General features: G+C 42.9%; 2 protein-coding genes across 6 annotated transcripts in view; both read right to left on the bottom strand.

The window, feature by feature from the left end:
• Positions 1-1908: 1908 nt before the first annotated feature.
• TMEM128 (transmembrane protein 128) lies at positions 1909-14680 on the bottom strand. Of its 5 annotated transcripts, none has more exons than XM_011987814.1 (5): positions 14041-14680; positions 12417-12558; positions 6665-6823; positions 4147-4255; positions 1909-2623 (listed from the first exon to the last, which is right to left on the bottom strand). In XM_011987814.1, the coding sequence occupies exons 1-4, from the start codon at positions 14063-14065 to the stop codon at positions 4156-4158; spliced, it is 426 nt and encodes a 141-aa protein (XP_011843204.1). In that variant the 5' UTR covers positions 14066-14680; the 3' UTR covers positions 1909-2623; positions 4147-4155. The 5 variants fall into 5 exon arrangements, with proteins under 5 accessions (XP_011843204.1, XP_011843200.1, XP_011843201.1 ...); XM_011987810.1 differs by having other exon boundaries at positions 14546-14674; XM_011987811.1 differs by having other exon boundaries at positions 1909-3437; positions 14546-14669.
• Positions 14681-17623: 2943 nt separating this feature from the next.
• Positions 17624-22305, bottom strand: part of LOC105545068 (SH3 domain and tetratricopeptide repeat-containing protein 1-like) — a 22136-nt gene continuing 17454 nt past the window's right edge. The window contains 1 exon segment of the mRNA XM_011987829.1: positions 17624-17711. Within this exon segment, the coding sequence (XP_011843219.1) occupies positions 17624-17711 (88 nt within the window).

The raw sequence follows: 22305 nt of genomic DNA, 5'->3' as shown, positions 1-22305 counted from the left end.
ACTCTCTCATAATAAGCAGATGTTACCATTCTTTGGTCCTCCTGAAAGTCAACAAGCAAAGTGTCTTGAGCCCCAAAATACTGTTGCCATGACCTGTGCTCTTGACTCGTCTGCTTTTGCTTTGACTGACCCACTTCCACTTCTTGGTAGCCATTGCTTTGATTGTGCTTTGTCTTCAGGAATAGTACTAGGAAATCCATGTTTCATATCCTGTTGCAATTTTTTGAACAAATGCTTCAGGATTTTGATCCCACTTGTTTAAAATTTCCATTGAAAGCTCTGCTGTTGTTTGCAGCTGATCTGGGCACAACAGTTTTGGTGCACATCAAGTAGAAAGTTTGCTTTCAGTCAGAATTGTGTAACCTGAACCAATTGTTCAGTGTCTATGACACTGGTTATTGTTTCTGCTATTGTTAACTGCTGTTAATCATCAGTCCTCTTTGATTAGGGCATAAACAAGATTAATTTTTTCCTCAAAGATTCATGTGTAAGGTCTCTCACTGAGGGCTTCCTCTTCAACATCATCTGCTACCTTCTCAAAACAAGTTATTCATTTGTAAGCTGTTGATTTCTTTGGGGCATTGTTCCCATAAACTTTTCATGAAGTATTAATGATTTCACCATTTTTTCACCCAAGCTTCACAATAAATTGATGTTTGTTCTTGCTTCGATTTTAGCAGAATTCATGTTGCACTGATGTGGTCTCTTTCCAAACTGATGTCTTATCCTTTTTAGTGTCTCAAACTAGATCCTGTTCAGACATGTTATGACAAGTTAAAGACTCTGTCTCAAAAAGTCTCTTTTTAAGTAACAGGATAATCTTCATACCATCCTAATTGGCCAGTTATTAGCACTTGGGAAACTAGATTTTAACTAATTGTTTTAAACACATTCCAGCCTTAGATTTCTATCCATGTTGTAAGCATACTCTTCAAGAAAAAAAAAATAATAATAAAAGACAGATATAAAATGTGTGAAGGCTGACATGGGGCACTCTTCACCCAAACTCCCTCCGGGGGATCTGATCGAAATGACCCACCTTCCAGAGCTGCAGCCTCAGTTATGCTGGACCCTGACATCATTGCCTGGTTCATCCCTGCCTGACTCAGCTGCCTGATTATGGCCTTCACCTGGCCTTGCTCCCTATTTTAAATGACACTCTCACCACACCTGCACATACCCATGACCACAAACTGGGTTTGCTTCTGTCTACTCATCATGCCTGACTTTCCCTTTTGCAAATGTCATAACCGGATGTGATATTCCTGATCCTAGATTCTGCTTTCCCTTTCTTTCCCTCTCCATTACCATTTATTGAGTGGACACCTACTGTGTGTCAGGCACTGTAATTGGTGTTTCACAAACATTATTACTATTACCCACAACCCACAATAAGACAGATATTATTCCCACTTCACAGCTGAAAAAAGACAACAGGCTGACTACTACTTCTCTGAAATGCTTGGGACCAGAAGTGTTTTAGATTTTGGAATATTTGCATTATATTCCAAAACCTGAAATGCTCCAATGAGCATTTCCTTTGAGTGTCATGTCAGCAATCAAAAAGTTTCAGATTTTGAAATTAGGGATACTAAATCTATACTGCTGAAGGTCTTGCAGCTAGTAAATGGCAGGGTATGATCTGAACCAGACACACACACAAGTGGTGATTAAGTCAGGTCATTATTAGAAGTCACCTTACAGAGAAAACAATCAACATGAGGTACCTTCTGTCACAATGCTTATGCTGTTCAGATTAAATGCAGACATATTGCATTTGAAAGTGCAAATACTGTCTTTATAAAGTCTTTGAAGAACAGAGCCCTTGTTATTTATATAGTTAATTCAAAGTGCTAATAGCAAAAAACCAGAAGTTATTCCAAAGTTTGCATGAACAAAACTCACAAGAAAGTTATAAAAATATTTTATTTAAATAGTACAGAAAAAAATATGTATACTTAAAAATGATTAAAACTTCACATTAGGAAATGCTAAAAACCCAGTAATTTACACAATGATAAAATCTAAAGTGATGGGAAAACGTAAAATACTTTCATTTGGTCCTGTACCTAACAAAACTATCATAAATATGAGATTATAGTAATTACTAAAGCTGGTTAAAGGCACATGACAACATAATTCCTTTATACACATCCAGTCATTTTATATAAGGAACTGCTATCCCTTAAATGGAAGAGTGAACTATTTGTTTAAAATATTAAGAGTGCATTATGCACCTATAATGAAACCACCTTCTCCAAGTATTCAAATGGATTCACATTGCAAAATAGTATTCCTATATCACTGACTTCTGAAAATTTTAATAATTTAAGAATACGCAAGTGAAATATAATTTATTCTGATTTCAACAACAGTTATACAAAGTCACAATTTTTCCCAGGAAACCATTCACTTCATAGTTGCAAAAACACACTGTAGCTTTTCTGTGAGGGTCTGCCATACTTTCAGCTAGCTGGATGTTTAACCATTCACTTCAAATTTACATGTCCAGCCAGGCACGGTGGCATGGGCCTGTAGTCCCAACTACTTTGAAGGCTGAGGCAGGAGGATCACTTGATCCCAGGAGTTCAAAGCCAGCCTGGAAACACAGAAGACCCTGTCTCTTCAAAAAAAAAAAAAAAAAAAAGTATATGTCCTTAAATCTGAAAGAAAACCAGCATTTATGTACCAAGGAAAACATTCTATCTTAAGCTATTGCATTTAACACTAAAAAGCATAGTTCACTCTGTGATCTACAACACTGTCTGAGTCTCCATTACCAATTATAAATTCATGTCAGAGTAAAGAGCTCCCAAACATCTGTAAAAACTCAAAATTGAAGAGCCAAAGAAGGGGCTGAGAACATGAGGAGACAGATGGCTGACAGGGTCAGGGGAGGAAGTGTTCTGAGATGTGCAGGATTCCTCCAGGCCCAGAGCCGCTTGTGGCACCACAAGTGTATAGGAATGAAGGGCCTCCAGTGAGGGCTCCCAGTGATCCCAAGACACAGCGGGTGCATGAAGGAGGCTGCAGACATTGGAACGGGCATGGAGGTGCTAGCAACTATTTTCAGACTGCTAACAATGAGACTATGTCCATTTCTTCTGTACATGGTTACCACTGACCTTCCTTTAAATCCCATAGAGAGAGCATGCTGTTGGCAGAAATGTCAGTTTTTCATTAACATCTTGAAAATTTACTGTATTAACTTTCATTTCCATAGGCCTCAGTTTCCACACCTGTCAACTGCTGTATAAAGCAGATTTTCTGCAAGTTCTGATGTAAGTGACCTGACAGGAGGCACTTTGTCCTTTTCACTATGCCCCTAGGCATCTGGAGTAAGCATTCTCAATATACACTTATTTAATAACAGAGTTATCCGACACTCAGAAAACAGCCTCCACTGTGTAAGGCAGCAGATCTCAGGATGGGGTTATCTGCGGGGAGGCAGAAATTCTATGAATAACACCAAACCAAAGCTGATTGTGTCCTCCAACACATTTTTCTGAGGAAGTCAGGACAGTTAGAAGATGGCAGATTTTTTTTTCCCAATTGGGTAAAATTGTCCATTCTTCCTGTATTCCCATTTCTTAAGAATGATCTAGCCAACAGTCATTGAATGTAAGTTGACAGAAATTAACATGATCTCAACATAAAATGGTCGAATGTGTGAATTTAACTATATTGGAAGGTGCAAATCCTGTCTTTATGAGGTCTTTGAAAGGCAGTGTACCTTTTCTAAAAAGTTGTAACTTAGAACCAACTTTTTCAAAAGGAGGAGTCTCAGTCCCCCATCCCCACCAGCCTGGGCAACATAGGGAGACTCTGTTTCTACAAAACATTTTTTTAAAAATTAGCCAAGCATGGTAGCACATGTTTGTAATACCAGCTACTTGGGAAGCTGAGGTGGGAGGATTGCTTGAGCCCCCAGGTGGTCAAGGCTGCAGTCAGCTGTGATCATGCCACTATACTCCAGCCTGGACAACAGAGTAAGACCCTGTCTACAAAAAAAAAAAAAAAAAGAGTCTCAATCCCTTCTATCTCAGAGGTCAACGGACGGATAATTCTAGTGTGGACAACAAAATTGTCATAAAAGACATTTTTCAAACGAGTTCATTTTTAGAAAAACCATTCCAGATATCTTACCTTCAAAAATCATCCAAGGAGTGTGATAAACATTACAACCCCCATAAACTGGGTAAACAACAACAACGGAGTGAAAAATGACCACACATGCCATAGAGCAATGTTGAAGCTGAAAAAACAACAAATAAACAGTTGACGACTCTGATATGCATCAATATATTTTACTCTAGAATCTAGATTTAAAGAATTCAATGTGGAAAAGTTCATCCAGTCAGCAACTGTCTCCATGTATCATAATTCTCTTACGTGACTTAGCCAATGCTGAAAAGGAAAACTCTAGATATACTCACACAATTATCACAATTTCTTCAAGAAGGCCCTGGAACTGAAACCACTAAAGGTCTCCTAATAGGACTTGACATGGCTTAACAGAAACTGAAGTCTCTTAGTTTCTGCACCTGAACAAGAATTTAAATGGCTACAGCTCGTTTTTATGAAATCACACACTAAATTATCACGGTAAAAAATATCAAAGTATTTTCTCTTAAAAACAGAATGAAAACAGTTATCATTTATAAGCTGCTATTATATCTTTCATTGAGAAAAACACTATTCCTGTCATCAAAGTAAAATTAAAAACTTTCTAAGTATAAATGATTTTTAATGACTGAAATTTCTAAGAACAGAATAGGGAAAACTATATTCAAATAAGTTCAGATAGTTATTGGTTTTAATATATAATATTTTGATAAGTGTGAGTATTAAATAACTATAATCACACTGTCTACAAAATTAATGTTTCTGGAGATGGCCTTAGCCTTATGGGAAAAAGTAAAACAACATATCTGTATGCCGCCACATCACTAAAAAAGTTAACAATAACCGTATCACACTGTCAAACAACTTTGAACTTCAACTACAGAAAGTGAGTCATAGAAAGAATATATTTAAACTGAATATGTATAAAGGTATGTGGTTCTTCCAAAATAAAAATTCAATTAGGCTGGGGTGGTCATGGTGCACGCCTGTAATCCCAGCACTTTGGGAGGCAGACACAAGCAGATGGCTTGAGGCCAGGAGTTTGAGACAAGCCTGAGTTGCATGGCGAAACCCTATCTCTACAAAAAATACAAAAAAGAGCCAGGTGTGGAGGTATGTGCCTGTGGTCCCAACTACTCAGGAGGCTGAGTGAGGTAGGAGGATCACTTAAGCCTGCGAAGTCAAGGCTGCAGTGAGCTGTGATCACACCACTGCACTCTGGCCTGGGTGACAGAGTGAGACCCTGTCTCCCTCCAAAAAAAAAAAAGTCAATTGATATAAAGAAAGAAAAAACTAAAGAGCTACACACAACATAGGAAAACTAGTTTTCTTTCTGGTTGGATCATAGGATGTATTTCCTTTGTGTTTTTCTGTAATTTACAGATTTTTTTTTCCCTCAGTGAGCAAGTCTTACTTTTATAAACAAACCCAAAAAACCCTGTACTTTTCATTGAGTACTTAATTAACTTATGAAGAAGGTTATTCACTGTGGCATTGTTTGAGTATAAATATAATTAAGTCCAACAGCAGAAGACAGGTTACATAAATCATGGTATGTCCATGCTGTGAAAACTATGCAACTGCGTAAAAGAATGAGAAACATCTATAAGTACCATTATGGAAGAATCCCAAACTATAAGAATCCATTGAAAAATAAAAGGAAAAAAAAGATGAACAACCACTTTGGAAAGCAGTTTGGCATGATTTACTGAAGTCAAAGGTATGTACACTCAACAATTTTACCCCTTGGGGTACATATATATATATATACACACACACACACACACATATACACACACACCAACTTCAGTTGGTGCTACAAGAGCCTTATACAAGAATGCTCTTTATAGCATCCTTTATAGTAACCCCAAATTGAAAAAAATCTAAACACAATCAACAATGGAAAAGAGAAACTGGGATTCAATTAAACAATGGAATGCAAAAGGGCAATGAAGATGAGTCACTGTTCCAGGCGACGATATGAAAGAACTGCACATAATGCTGCACACAGCCAGCTCAATGTGAAGGAATACACCCTGTACCAATCCCTTTCTATAAAGTTCAAAAGCGTAGCTGAAACAAAAATAGAATACCTAATGAAGCAAAGCAAATAGTTACCATGAAGGTCAGGGCAGTATTTACCTGTGGCAGGAGGGAAGGTGTAGGAACTATGAGGGAGAATGAAGGGGGTTCCCAGTGTGCTGGCTCGATTTACACCAATACTCACTTCATGAGAATTCATTCACTAATTCATTCATTTTAGTTTTTTCCACTTTTCTATATGTATTGCATGTCAGATACATTTAAAAAGCAAAATGCAAAATATGTACAGAATGTCACCATCTGTGCTTTAAATAACTAGATCCATAAATAGAAGGAGAAAGAGATACTAATGAAAAGGCAACCAGAGAGCATGAATGACCAGGAGACTACTTTTCTGTTATACCGTTTTTCTTTCAAAGTTTGGACCAAGTATATCACTATCTGATCAAAAAAAATTTGTTGTTCATTCCTGTTAGTCATTTCAAAGTTAACTTACCAAATTCCTGCTGCAATAAAGGAGGCAGTGGTAATAGGTATCAAGGCTGGATACCTGACATCATATTCTCGAATTCCACAATACCATTCCAGGTAGACTATGCAGTAAAACGCAATTGATAAGCTGACGAGCAACAAGGCACTGCCACAGACAAACCAGCTGTGGAGATAAAAACAGTAAGAGGGCTGACAGCACTTAATGAATCATCGGGTATCTTAAAAGTTTTCATTAACAGCTTAAAAATCTACTTCTAAGAGGCTGGGCACTGTGGCTCACTCCTGTAATCCCAGCACTTTGGGAGGCCGAGGCTGCTGGATCACCTGAGATCAGGAGTTCAAGACCAGTCTGGCCAACACGGTGAAACTCCGTCTCTACTAAAAATAAAAAATTAGTCAGGTGTGGTGGCACATGCCTATAGTCCCAGCTACTCGGGAGGCTGAGGCAGGAGAATCAATTGAACCCGGGAGGCAGAGGTTGCAGTGAGCCAAGGTCACGTCACTGCGCTCCAGCCCAGGCGACAGAGTGAGACTCTGTCTCAAAAAAAAAAAAAAAAAAAAAAAATCTACTTCTAAGAATATCAAGTGGTGCACAGAAAGCCATACTTAAACAATCCAGACTTTCAGAAAGTCTCAATCTATGGAAGATGGGGGTCAGAAAAAGAGACACACAACTCAGGAAAGAATGAAAAGACAGACCTGAAATACATGCATTTACATATACACTCTCATCAGCCAACCAACCAAGGGAAAAGTCTGATCACGACAATGCATTTTCTTTAAAAATACAAGGAAGAGGCCGGGCACACTGGCTCACGCCTGTAATCCCAATACTTTGAGAGGCCGAGGCAGGCGGATCACCTGAGGTCAGACCAGCCTGACCAACATGGAGAAACCCCATCTCTACTAAAAATACAAAATTAGCCAAGCATGGTGGCGCATGCCTGTAATCCCAGTTTCTTGGGAGGATGAGGCAGGAGAATCGCTTGAACCCAGAAGGCAGAGGCTGCAGTGAGCTGAGATGGCGCCACTGCACTCCAGCCTGGAGTGCCTGGGCAACAAGAGTGAAACTCTGTCTCCATAAAATAACAACATAACATAACATAACATAACATAACATAACATAACATAACATAACATAACATAAAACAAAAATACAAGGAAGATAGTGGCTTTCTGGTTGTTTCTGAAGTTTTGAGTGTGACAGGATTAAAGAAGTTTATCACTGGGAAACTTCATTCCTCCAAGTTAAGTGGACTTTATAATTCAAATTTTCTCTCATAAAAGATTCCTAAATGAAATTCCCCCATTTTCAAAATATCTTCTACCCACCACCTCACCCTCAATGCCAATGCCTTTTGACTCCCTTCCAAGTCTGCCTGTGATCTGATTCAGCCAGTGTCAGGCAACCTGGACAACCCCTTCCCTCCACCCCAGCTGGACTTGGGGACTGAAGTCCCTTTCCCATTCTCCCAACTCAATCCAATATCCCATCATCATCTGCTTCACTATGGGAAAAGCCTGACAGTCCACGTGGAAGAGAGAGGGAGAACAGATGGCTACAACTGTTAAGTTACAAAGGCACAAAGTGAGCTTCCAATAATGCAAGGTTCCAGATTCCATGAAGGCTTTTTATGACGATGCAATTCTGAGATTCGGAGTCATGAGAGGCAGCAGAGTGAAGGGGTTAAGAGCACAGCCTCTGAAATCTGTCTATATGGGTTTGAATCTTAACTTGAGTAAGACTAGTTTTGTGACCCTAGGCAAATTACCTAACCTCCGTGTGTTTCAGAAATATTGACAGTACCTAACTCAGAATAGCTGTAAGAATTAAATCAAGTAGTCAGCAAAGTGCTCCTCACAGCTCACCCTCAATCATAATCATTATTATTCCACTCATGTTATTTTTATTTTCATTTATTTATTTTTGAGACAGAGTCTCGCTCTGTTGCCCAGGCTGGAGTGCAGTGCCGCAATCTCAGCTCACTGCAACCTCTGCCTCCCGGGTTCACCAATTCTCCCGTCTCAGCCTCCCGAGTAGCTGGAATTACAGGCGCCGGCCACCACGCCCAGCTCATTTTTGTATTTTTAGTAGAGATGGGGTTTCACCATGTCCATGTTGGCCAGGCTGGTCTCGAACTCCTGACCTCAAGTGATCCACCTGTCTCAGCCTCCCAAAGTGCTGGGATTACAGGCATCAGCCACCATGCCCGGCCATCACTCAAGTTATATCTATGAGGAAAAAATGTCCATGTTCATCTTTAGGAGTCTTCAAAGACCTCTCTTCTGCTACAGCGTGCAGTCTCACTGTGGGGAGTATTGCCCCCCAAAGTGAAGAAAAAAATCTAGCTCTAATTGTATGTATAAAGCACAGATATGCATGCAGTATATAAGTGAATATATAGTTTATCTAACTCCACATTCCACAGGGATGATTAGAAAAAAAAGGTCTAAAAAGACTCCTTAGGGGTGATGACAAAAGGCTGAAAAGCACATACTGGTAAAGGATATAAGAAATTTTTTTTTTTTTTTTTTTGAGACAGAGTCTCGCTGTTGTCACCCAGGCTGGAGTACAATGGCACGATCTCGGCTCACTGCAACCTCCACCTCCCGGTTTCAAGCGATTCTCCTGCCTCAGCCTCCTGAGTAGCTGAGATCAAGCTAACTTTTGTATTTTTAGTAGAGACGGGGTTTCACCATGTTGGCCAGGATGGTCTTGAACTCCTGATCTCAGCTGATCCACTCACCTCGGCCTCCCAAAGTGCTGGGATTACAGGCGTGAGCCACCGTGCCCGGCCTAAGAAAAATTTTTAAACTGCCTGAACAAAATATAATACTATCAGTCAGTGGTCCTCGGCTCTGGCTTTATATCATAATCACCTTGCACCTTTCTAAGAGAAACTACCTAGTCCCCAGTTTCCAAAATTCTGGGCCCGAGCATCTGGGATTTTAATTTTGCTTTCTGCTTTTAAGTCCACAGTTGATTTTGATGCACACAAGCAGAGTTTTTTAAACTGTGATTTCTATAGCATCACAGTGTTTTTCAGTTTTTAATACGGACCTGCTCTCCTATCTTTGAACAATATAAAGAACCTTAAGGCCTCAAGCTTCTAAACTTAGGCTACAGCCAGGGGAAAAAGAAATCACCTCAGGTGTCAGAGGAACAAGCCATTTTAGCCATTTTCCAAAAGCAGAACTCAGCCAGCACTGTCTTTTGTGCAGCCCTCTCATTTCATGGCTGCTCAATACCCTCCAACACCCCTTAATGAGTCCTTCCCAAGAAAACAATGCGACTCAAAATCCTCAGCCTTTGAGAATGCATTTATGCCTTTTGCTCTCTAAGATGACACCTTGTTGAGGACAGATTTATGACTTCTACTTTTTTTTTCCAACCCCCACAGCCCTGGTCCCATTGTCTGTGTCCCGGCTTCGCCACACAGCAGCTGTGTGGTCCTGGGCACTCCACTTCACTGCAGTTGCCCCCAAACATCTTATGTGTGATCATTTCTTACTCTGCCATTTATTTAAACTACCAGAAATACCCAATAAAAGGACAGAAATAGAGAAGTTATCTCACATCTCCTAAAACCTCAGTCCTGAGGCTGACCTGGACTAGGTACCCCTCCTAGACGCTCCCATAATACCTTGCGCCTACATTTACAGAGCACACACGAGGCCTGGTCACTTGTCTGCTGCAGCCTAAAGTGAGCTGTTGGAGAGCTAGAAATGCACCTTCCATGTGTTTGGCACCCACAGCCAAACACGTCTCAGGTTCCGTAAAGTCTCTGATGAAGGAAAGAGCAGCTGCTGTTGGTGGTGATTAAAGTATCCCTCCCCTCCAGGCAGGTGCAGTGGCTCCCACCTGTAATCCCAGTACTTTAGGAAGTCAAGGTGGGAGGATCACTTGAGCCCAATAGTTTGAGACCAGCCTAGACAACATGAAGAGACCTCGTCTCTATAAAAAATAAACCAAATTAGCCAGGCATGGTAGTGTGCGCCTATAATCCTAGCTACTTGGGAGGTTGAGGTGGGAGGATCACTTGAGCCTAGGAAGTCAAGGCAGTAAGCCATGATCGCACCACTGGAGGGTGACAGTGCAGCAAGACCCTGTCTCAAAATAAAAATAAAGTATCCATCCCTCTTTTCCCAGCCTACATTCTAAGACAGATGACTGATGAAGATTAAATGTCTGTTATACTGATGCAGCGGTGGGAAGAATATGGCTTTGGTGAGTGGTGACAAAGCACTTCCTAATACCGGGTCTCTGAGACCCAGAAACAGGCAGGCTTACCCACTGGGTTCCAGGTCAAAATGAAAACCTAGAGACCTTTTCCTGTGAGGGCTGCCCCCGTGAAATGACACCGTGGGAAGGCAGACCAGACTCTGCACTTCCTACAGGCAGCTGACGTGCAGGAGAAGGTGCTGAGCTACCTTCGTCCAATTCTTCATCACACACTCAATCAGTCACACCACCTCCCAAAAAGGAGTGAGTGACAGGGAAGGGCAGAAGATGGGAGTGTTTAGGGAAAGTTTCTCCCCTAGAAAGTAGAGGACAGTTTAAATAAACTCCCCTCTGCCTACTTTCCCAAGGGCTTGTTCCATGTGGCTCGACAGTCTCCCCCGCCAGAAATCACTGCTCCTCCTGAAGGCCCTTGAGGAGAAATCATGTGTCCTGCTGTAATACTAGGGGACCACAGTCCTGTCTGCATCTTCCTAACCCCACTGGTACTTCCAAATTACTACTCTTGACCCTAAGCACACCAGCCCTCCCAATGCCAGCTCTGCTGCTCACCAACATACCTCTCCTTTCCGTTTATTATCTGAGGGTCTCCACATCACTCTCCAATGTGCAGTAAGGACCCCAGGATATGATTCCAACCCTCTCCTCCATGTCAGCTCTGGAGACTATACTGAAGGGATCTCAGCCCCTGTGAATGAGGAACTATTGTACATCTGGCCTGGCCACAAAGCTCGCACTCCTCCCACTGCTGACCTTCACCTGCACTCCAACGCAGTCACACCCCGTAGTTACCTTGTCAGCTGTAAGTACCCTCTGAAACCAACCTTGAGACCCGGTTCTCACCGGCCACAGTTCTCAAGCCTTCCTCCCAGTACTCTTGTACTTGGTCTTCATGAAGACCTTCAGTCAGTCTTTCTCCCTCCTTTTTTCCCCAAATGGATTAGGTCCTTCTTAAATTTCTTACCTTCGTCATCCTACAATATATTTATTTGCACAAAAATAACTTCCAGTTCTCTTCCACTCTACTGTGTATGCCCAGAGCACACACCCTCCCATTGGTTTTATTTTTTCCATCTTTATTGAAGTATAATGGACAAATTAAAATTTTATATATTCAAGATGTACAATGTGATGACCTGATATATATATATACACACACATTGTGAAATGATTACCACAATCAAGTTAATCATCACACTCATCACCTCAGTTACCACTGGTCAGGGAACAGGGGAAGACACAAGACCTACTCTTAGAAAATTTCAAGTATACAATACAATATTATTAACTATAGTCACCATACTGTATGTACATTAGATCCCCAGACCTTATTCATCTTACAACTAAAAATATGTACCCTTTGATCCCCATCTCATATTCATCTTCGTATCACCAGCACCCCCAACACAGGGCCTGGCACAGAGTAGGTGCTTACTGTTTGAAGATTTCAACTAACAAAATATAACACGAAAAATCAGACATGCATTTAATTTATGAAGCAATAAAGTTTTCTTACCTGCTAGTGTGGAAGTTTTCTTTAAGAGTTTTAAAGAAGTCAACATAATAGGTCACAACAATGGATGCCAAAATCCAGAATCCAGAATGGATATTAAGTCTTGGAAGAGGTTTCTCCTTTTTCTGAACAGCTGTGGAGGTTTCTGCAAATAAGGGAGATTTCAACTTATTAAGTTACCATAATTTTGCGAGGAAAAATTACACTTAATTTAAGCCAAATAAAATCATTTCCTAGAGCTAGGAACCAGAGTCTCTCCCATGATAACAAATTCTTCTGTAAAACCCTTGACCATCCTGGCTAACACAGTGAAACCCCGTCTCTACTAAAAAATAGAAAAAACTAGCCCGGAGAGGTGGCGGGCGCCTGTAGTCCCAGCTACTCGGGAGGCTGAGGCAGGAGAATGGCATAAATCCAGGAGGCGGAGCTTGCAGTGAGCTGAGATCTGGCCACTGCACTCCAGCCTGGGCAACAGAGCGAGACTCCGTCTCAAAAAAACAAAAACAAAAAAAACCCTTGAGATAGGTTTATATTTACAAAAAATAATAAGAGCCCACTAACAAATACAGTCAATTTATTTCCTCTAAATATATTTTGAAATCAAATTTACATTTTCATCGTCTTTCGGAAATAACAATGCCACCTGGAAATGTAAGAATTTTAATATGTTTCACATTTCTTCTAGGAAAGTAGTCCTGCTGATTAGGAAAAATGCCAAAGGCAAATGGTAGCACATGAACTGGACTTGTGGTCTTTCAAGAATACTTTTATAACTAAATTCTATTTTTTTTTTTTTTTTGAGTCAGAGTCTCCCTCTGTCGCCCAGGCTGGAATGGAATGGTTCCATCTCAGCTCACTGCAACCACCGCCTGCCGGGTTCAAGCAATTCTCCTGCCTCAGCCTCCCGAGTAGCTGGGATTACAGGCGCCTGCCACCACGCCCGGCTAATTTTTGTATTTTTAGTAGAGACCGGGTTTCACCATGTTGGCCAGGCTGGTCTCTTTGGCCAGGCTGGTCTCGAACTCCTGACCTCGTGATCAGGCTGCCTCGGCCTCTCAAAGTGCTGGGATTACAGGCGTGAGCCACCATGCCCAGCCTATAACTAAATCATTACTTTAAACACAGCTCAAAAGTGGAAAAGGCACACCAGAGCTCTAGTTCCAGCACAGCCCTGTCTAGACAGGTGATGGACAAGTCATTTTTCCTGTCTGGAACGCAATCCGAAAGAAACGGTGGATGGGGGTTGGGTCAGATGGATGATTTCTAGAAAGTTTTCCGAGAATTCTGACATGCCCTCTATGTTCACGTGAGAATGAATGGTCCACATATGAGGTTTTGGGCCTTTAGATGACCATCGGAAACCCTACGAAGCATGTTCATAATATTCTGGAATATCCTCAAAATGTATACATCATCATGCCTGGGCATCAGGTAATTCATGTTTATTTTGAAAAGGTAATAAATGGACACGGTTTTAAAACATATGGGTTACAAATATCCAAAATGAGGTATCTGACTCCCATCCTTAACCTCAGATCTAATCCCCAGAAGCAACCACCACTTACAATTTCTACTGAATTCTTCCATTATTCTATGCACCTACAGGTGAACATACATCACAGGTTACCTGTTTTGTACCCAAATGGCGGCATACCATAGTGTTCCGCACTTCCCTTTGAAAATCATCCCCATTGGTACATACAAGTCGACCTGGCGTGTCATGTATACACATATCCAAATTTACTTAACCAGCCTTCTGCTGACGGGCAAGACAAGTATTTCTAGTGATTCGCTATTGCAAGCAATGCAGAGGTGAAACACTGCGCACATCATTGTACACTGCGATACAGGCATGTTTCCGGTAAATTCTTAAGACTTAGAACCGGTGGGTATTTTTAATTTTAACCGATATTTCCAAACAGGTGTCAAATCAGCTCTCCAGAGAATTCTGAAGCGCAGCTGAGATGACGATGCACAGCACTACGCGATTGTAAGGATCTTCCCTGACATCAAATATTCGACTTGCAAAACCGAAGCTCGGTCCCTTCAGACTGGGCCGGGGCTGCCGGAGGCCGGCCATTTTCCAGCGCCTCGCCTCTGAGAACCTCGGGGCGGCTTGGTGCGCGCCTCACCCGGCCTGGCGTTACTCTCGCGGTCCAGCTGGGCCTCGGCGTCCGGCAAGAGAAGGAATCGCCGACGGAGCTGTTCCCGGGCCCGTGAAGAGTCCATCTTGGTACCGCCCCAAAACGCGACGGAAGTGACGTCAGGTAGAGCGCTTCCGGCGTCGGCTCCGGAGTTGGGCCTCTTGGCGTTTGGATTGGAGACTGTGTTCTCTTCGCGCTTTTAGTTAACGAGCAGCTAGGATTGAGTCGGCCTGAAGGGTTTCGCTCTCACGTCGGCAGGTGCGATTTGAATTTTAAAACACTGAGCTTTCCGGGTCGAAAGGTTCCCAAGCTTATTCCCACCTATGGAAGCGCAGAAGGACCAGTCTTACCGCTGCCGCAGGATGCGTCCAGGTCCGGGATGCGAGACCGTGAGACGCTGCGCTTCCGAAGCCCTCGCAGACTCCCGGGTGCCAGAGCAGGAGAGATACCCTCTGTCCGGGCCTCCATCCTCAGCCCCCAGTTTCTTTCCTACTTTTGCTTTTCAGGAGTCGCCCAGCAAGATTTGAAAGGAGGAGAAAGGCCTGCTGGACAGGATGCTAGAGCCTGGCAGTGACCACTTGAGGACCCCTGGGCATTAAATAAACTTCTTGGGGCCCGTTTCGTTATTACACTTGGCTCTAGATTTGTTGTGCGTTTCAGTGAGAAGCACCTGTATGTGGTTCACGTGAGCCTTCTCCTCGCCACTTGTGAAAAATCCTCCCAGCCTGAACCGAGGGAACTAAATTACTTTCCCAGCAAACTTCCGTTTTCCACACTACTCACGCCCACGAACTGTGTGTTACGAGGTCACAACTTTTTCTCCGTCAGTAATCCCGCGTATTACTCTCCCAACTCTTTCCCACCGAGTCATGTACTGAGAAATGGTGGGCTTAACCACGCAAACGTTTGCTGAGCACCTACTATTTGCTAGGAGCTGTTAGGCACCATGCCAGCAGTGGAGATAAAGATGAGTAAGACATGGCCTTGCACGTGAGGAGCTCCTGGTCCAAAGAAAACCACAGAGGTGTACTACAAGGTAACTCTGTATTTATAAATTTGTGAAAGCACTTTATCAGTATAGCCAACATTTTCTGAGCGGCTGCATGTGATAAAGTGGTGAGGACAGAAGTAAGAATCTAGTAGAGGAAGCAGCTTCAATACAGTGCCATAATGGAAACACTGTACATGGGGCATAATAGAAGCACTGTACATGTAAAGGGCAGTTTATTCTGCTGGAGTGTGGGAGAGCAGGGAGAGTGATTTCAGGTGGATTGAATACAGGGGTGGAGAGCCAGTGAGCTACATAGGAAGTAAAATTTGAATTAGTAGGCACTGTTTAATATCTACTATGTGTTGGGGTGTTTGTAAAAGGAAAGTAATAAATACTCAAGAAAAGAGTGCCAGCTGGGTGCGGTGGCTCATGCCTGTAATCCCAACACTTTGGGAGGCCAAGGCGGGTGATTCACGAGGTCAGACGTTCGAGACCAGCCTGGCCAACATGGCGAAACTCTGTCTCTATTAAAAATACAAAAATTAGCCAGGCGTGGTGGCCAGCACCTGTAATCCCAGCTACTCTGGAGGCTGAGGCAGGAGAATCGCTTGAACCTGGGAGAAGGAGGTTGCAGTGATCGCGCCACTGCACTCCAGCTTGGGCAACAGAGCGAGACTCCATCTCAAAAAAAAAAAAAAGAGAGAGAGAGAGAAGTACCAAATCTACTGATTTATCATTTCTTCAGCCTTTCTTCACCCTTTGGAGCACAGGATTTAAAAGCTGGGTGGATCATATGGCCTTTCTAAACAATACCTCCTTTTTTTTCTGTTTTTTTTTTTTTTTTCTTTCTTTCAAGACTCCTAAAGAACTGGATTTGTTTCTTCAAAGCCAACTAAAGTCTTTGCCCTCCCTTCTTCTCTCTCTCGTACAGGGTTAGAAGCCTTGTTAACAGGAAGTGAATTTGTCCCATCAAATACAATCTTCTGTTGATTGTCTCCTCGAAAAAGGGTCAGTGCAGGGCCTCCCTGGTAACTGAATACTCCCAAGAGCATCCCCGCTATCCCAGGTTCCCATACATGGTATGTTCAGGTCAGATCAGGTTTCTCCTTTTGTGGTTTCGGGGCCTTTGAATTTGGATCTGAAATCCTTCCAGAGTTTTTTTCTCTGCAATTTTAAATGGCACTACTTGCATGCCATATTGATACTTAAAAGCAGGTTGGAAAAATTCCAGTATTTAATGACCACATCTTCATTTCTGAGGTCCATTAAAGAAGCCCTTTGGGCATGTGCGGTGGCTCACGCCTGTAATCCCAGCACTTTGGGAGGCCGAGGCGGGTGGATCACCTGAGGTCAGGAGTTTGAGACCAGCCTGGCCAACATGGTGAAACACCCTATCTCTACTAAAAAAATAATAATAAATAAATAAATTAGCTGGGCGTGGTAGCAAGCGCCTGTAATCCCAGCTGCCTGGGAGGCTGAGGCAGGAGAATGGCTTGAACCCAGGAGGTGGAGGCTGCAGTGAGCCACAACCGCCCATTTCACTCCAGCCTGGGCAGCAAGAGTGAAACTCTCTCTCAAAAAAATAAAAAAGAAAGAAAAAGAATAGAAACCCTTCAATGTGTGTACTGTGGCACCCTAATTATAGATAGATATGTGATACCAGATTTGCCACCAATTAAGACGTTTTCATTTTCAATGTGGATTACTTGTGGGAAACAATGAATTTCATTGTGACCTTTGCTGGCCTCCCCTTAGCAACATAGTGAAATCCAAGGTGTTTATAGACTGTTGAATCCTGCCTCCATCACTGTGGGTCCTTGGGCAAGTTATTTTATTGTTCTGAGTATCAGTTTTGCTCATCTGTGAAACATCAGGTATTGGAGTGAAGATACATGTTTATCGTTTAGCTTAGTGCCTGGCATATATAGTTTGCCTCCAAACATCAATAGTTACTATTCACTACTCCTTGATTTGGCCTGCCGGGCTGTCAAGATCTGGCACCTGTTCACCCCTTGATCAGTATTCCCTTGTCCCTGGGTTCCAGCTACTCTTTGTTCATGTCTCTCTTCCGAGAATTACCAAGCTTTATTGCCCTTTTCCTTTTGCCTGTGTTTCCCCCAGTTGATTGGGAGAACCAACCATGTCTTGGTATCCCCCAGTGCCCTGCAAACACCGAGCACATAGCAGGTCCTTGAGCACAGCTAACTTGTCTTCAATATGGACATACACGTGTCTGCCTACAACCCTTCCTCTGAGAAACCACTACTGCTTTCTATAGTGGTCCTGCTCAGTTTCCAGAGACTGACCCTGTCCTAGGGGAGGGTACAAGACCCAAAACAGACCTCTTATAGTCCAGGTCTTAGGCTGGGAAGATGTTCACGGTTGCTTTGATATGGTGAGCTGTGAGGTCAGTTTGGGCTTGGGGCTACTGTTCTGGAAACAGGGGAGCCCACGTGGGCAGAAAGCGCTGAGAGGCAAGCTAAGAGGTCTTGGTAGCATTGCACCACCTCCCAGATCTAGCTAAGCCTTAGCTAACCCTGTTAAGGAACTGAGCTCTGGAGCTAGTTGCCTGCCTGGCTGTCATTGCCGGTCCTGTCATTACTGACTCTTCCAACCTTGAGCAAGCGTCTTATCCACTCTTTGCCTTAGTTTCCTCACTTGCAAAATGGGGTTAAGAATAATATCCACCTCACAGGATTGGGTAAAGATTAAAAGTATTAATACATGCAGAGTCCTTAGAGCAGGCCATAGAAAACTCTCAATAAATCTTAACTGTTATTATCCGTTGCTGAGACTTTACAGATGGTTAAATTTTCCTTTTGTTTTTCAAATTAACTTTAATTTCAGTTGTTTTCTGTTACTTGCAACTCTGAGGCCAGACCAGTACCACCCTGTTCTCTCATTGTGCCATGTAGCTGCCCCCTTGGTCCCCAGGTATTCTATGAGCACCTCCAGGAATGAGAATACAGGTAAAGCTCTTAGAAAGCACCTGGCATGTGGGAACTGCTCAGTAAATGTTAATGTTAATATCTATCATTTGGGATACTGTTCATTCCAAGAAGAAAGCTAGTTTTAGAAAGGTCTTTCATTCATTGTATAAAAACACAATAAAAATGTGTGTCTCTTTCTACACAGCTGTGATTATTCCCCTGGTAAAAGCTATAGCATTGGAATCACTAGATCAAAAGATGCAAACATTTTAAAGACTTTTTATTTTTTTTATTTTTATTTTTTTTTTTGACAGAGTCTTCCTCTGTTGCCAGGCTGGAGTGCAGTGGCACGATCTCGGCTCATTGCAACCTCTGCCCCCCAGGTTCAAGCAATTCTCCTGCCTCAGCCTCCGGAGTAGCTGAGACTACAGGTGCATGTCACCATGCCCAGCTAATTTTTGTATTTTGTTTCTTTTGTTTTTTTTTTTTTGGAGACAGAGCCTTGCTCTGTCGCCCAGGCTGTAGTGCAGTGGCGCCATCTGTGTTCACTACAAGCTCTGCCTCCCGGGTTCACGCCATTCTCCCAGCTCAGCCTCCCAAGTACTCCGGACTACAGGCACCGGCCACCATGCCTGGGTAATTTTTTGTATTTTTAGTAGAGACGGCGTTTCACCATGTTAGCCAGGATGGTCTCGATCTCCTGACCTGTGATCCAGCCACCTTGGCTTCCCAAAGTGCTGGGATTACAGGCCTGAGCCACCGCGCCCGGCCATTTTAAAGACTTTTGATTGATATTTTCAAACAAGCTCCAGAAAGGACTTACCATACTACTGTAGTTTAAATTCCCACCAGCAGAGGGCAGGAGAGGCCATCTTCAATGTTTGCACCAGCAGTGGGCTTTATCATTTTGATACATTTTTCCCAAGTGATAGTTGTTGGCCGTAGGGACCTGCCATTTTAATTTGCTTTTCTTTGCTAACAGATTTTCGTATGTTAATCGAGTATGCATATATCTTTTTCCTTTTGGAATTTTCATTTTTGCATATTTTGATAGATCAAGGCTGTCTTTGAACCTCAGATATGTGGCAACTCTACTTTTTTCCCAATGTGTTTGCCTTTTAAGTTTGATCATGTTCAACATATGTTCATACCTACGTTTTGTTTCTTACTTCTCATACCCTGTGATGAAGAGAGTTGGAATGGGCTTGCCCTGTAGGATCTAAATGGAAAAGCATATTTCGTGGGAAGTGTTCATGATGTTAGTGTCTTTCACTTAGGGGACATACTGTGTGGTAGAAATCACTTGAACCATCTTCAAGTGAGCCAAGTTTTCCTCACCCATTCATTACTCAAACTAGCTGTACTGTGAGAGGTTCTACCCGCAAAGGTAACCAACTTTAACCAGCCTCTGATGGTGAGTACTGTCAACTTGATTGGATTGAAGGACGCAAAGCATTGATCCTGGGTGTGTCTTTGAGGGTGTGGCCAGAGTAGATTAAGATTTCAGTCAGTGGGCTGGGAAAGGCAGACCCACCCTTAATCTAGGTGAGCCCCATCTAATCAGCTGCCAGCTCGGCTAGAATATAAAGCAGGCAGAAAACCGTGAAGAGGCTAGACTGGACTAGCCTCCCATCCAACATCTTTCCCCTGTGCTGGATGCTTCCTGCCCTCAAACGTCAGACTCCAAGTTTTTTAGTTTTGGGACTTGAACTGGCTCCCTTTGCTCCTCAGCCTGCAGATGGCCTATTGTGTGACCTTGTGATCGTGTGAGTTAATACTTAATAAACTCTCCTTTATTTGTGTGTGTGTGTGTGTACATATACATATATATGTGTGTGTGTATATATGTGTGTATACGTGTGTGTGTGTGTGTGTGTGTGTATATATATATATATACACACACACTGTTAGTTCTGTCCCTCTAGAGAACTCTGACTAATACACAGCCTAAGCAAAATAATAACAGTAATGACAACAGTAATATTGGGCCATTCACAGTGGCTCACACCTGTAATACCAACACTTCAGGAGGCTGAGGCGGGGGGATCGCTTGAGCCCAATAGTTGGACACCAGCCTGGGCAATATGATAAGACCCTGTCTCTATCGATCATAATAATAATGACAGTAATAATCATTATCATCATAAAATGCATGTACAGTTTTTCAGAAAGAGATCTATTAGAATTCCTCTGAACTATTTCATAAGATTGAAAGAAAAATAGGATTTCCATCAAGCCTGAGTGAGTGTGAAGCCCAGGACAGCTCGTGATGCAGCTTTGAGGACACTGTGCATCTGTCACATATGGTGTGCCTGCCGTCATCCCTGTGGAACTCACCACTTCAGTGCCTGCCTGCCCTACTTCTGACTCTCAGCACCTGTGCCACTTTGCCTGGGGTTTTCTCCGGATGCATTCTATTTACGCAGCGAGATGGAGGGGATTCTCACAGAAGCGAAGCCAATGTGAGTGCAACAGCTGTCTGCTGCACTGGCAGAAAAGGGCTGCGAGTGAGCCTCTAAGGACACAGGCAGCGTGTTGTTTTCTGAAACAGGATGTTGGGGAGAAGAACAGAGAAGAGAGGTGCTGGTCTCAAGCAAAATATCAGGAGTGGGGAAAAGGACAGTTCCTAAAACCAGAAAGCAGAGGGGAGGGGTAGGAGGGAACTGGCCTCGACTGAGAGGCCAGGTGGGCAGGACCTTTGACTATGTAAGTGTTCCAAGCACTCCTGAAATTTCTGGCTGTGTGGCAACATTTGGGTTCCAGTTCTGTGGGAGGACAATTTCTTTTATTAAATTGCTGCCATTCAGGTTGAGGGCCACTACTAGACTGGCAAACCTAGAGGAAAATGGAGATGGGTCCTGGCTGACTGCCCTTCCCAGGTGAACCATGCAGCCTTGTCAATCTTGTCACTTGCTGATTGTTCAGTGCCTGGAACTTGGTCTGTTACTGGTTTGCAGATGATCAAATAAAACAGACTCATTTTTTTCTCTTTCAAAACAACCCCTGTATATTTGAATGATGGCTGTGCCTGATGTTATCATCCATAAAACTATGATAAAGGCTTTCTGATCACATGGCCCATCATGGAACCCACTTAGAAAACCCTGTTGTTTTTAATTAAAACCCTACCTGCAAGATCTTTATAATAATGACCTAATCAGTGCTGAGAAAGGGAAAGAGAAACAAGAGGGAGGTCCTGACCAAGGGAAAATGCTGGCTAGGAGAATACAAAGAAATCAGGGAGACACCTGTTGTGCCAAACCCCTATTGATTCCAGTGGGGATGCCACCAGGTTCAAGAGGCGAAAGAAGAGACCCAGAGACAGAGCAAATGAGACATGGGGTGTTACATACAAGACAGAGTCCAGTGATGGAGGCCTGGCCTGGATAACTGCAACTGCTTTTGAAAGGCATAGAGCTTATATAGCATCTTTTAACACCCTCTCCCTAACAACCTCCACTCTACGCCTAGCAACCTTCATGCAACCCAAAACTCAAGGGTTCGATCCTCTCTACAGCTTGTGTTCCATAGGACAGGACAGGGGCTCAGATGACAAGGAAAGAATCTCCAGTTGGCCACTCCTGGATTCCCTAGCCTAGAACATATATTCAGGTGCATCTGCCATAAAGGTCATTCCCAGGGTCTGCTTAAGTTATTGCTGTCAGGTATTTATGGAGATAGATGGATGGACGTAGGGATGGATGATGGATGGATGGATGGATGGAAAGATGAACAGGTGAATGGATGGATGATGGAAGGATGGATGGATGAATGGATGGATGGATGGATGGATGGATGGATGGATGATGGATGGATGGATGGAAGGA

This window comes from Mandrillus leucophaeus, unplaced genomic scaffold, assembly GCF_000951045.1.
Source record: "Mandrillus leucophaeus isolate KB7577 unplaced genomic scaffold, Mleu.le_1.0 Scaffold317, whole genome shotgun sequence".
In the NCBI taxonomy this organism is placed as follows: Eukaryota; Metazoa; Chordata; class Mammalia; order Primates; family Cercopithecidae; genus Mandrillus; species Mandrillus leucophaeus.
Note: the sequence above shows the minus strand (reverse complement) of the source record. Positions and strands in the feature narration are given on the sequence as shown.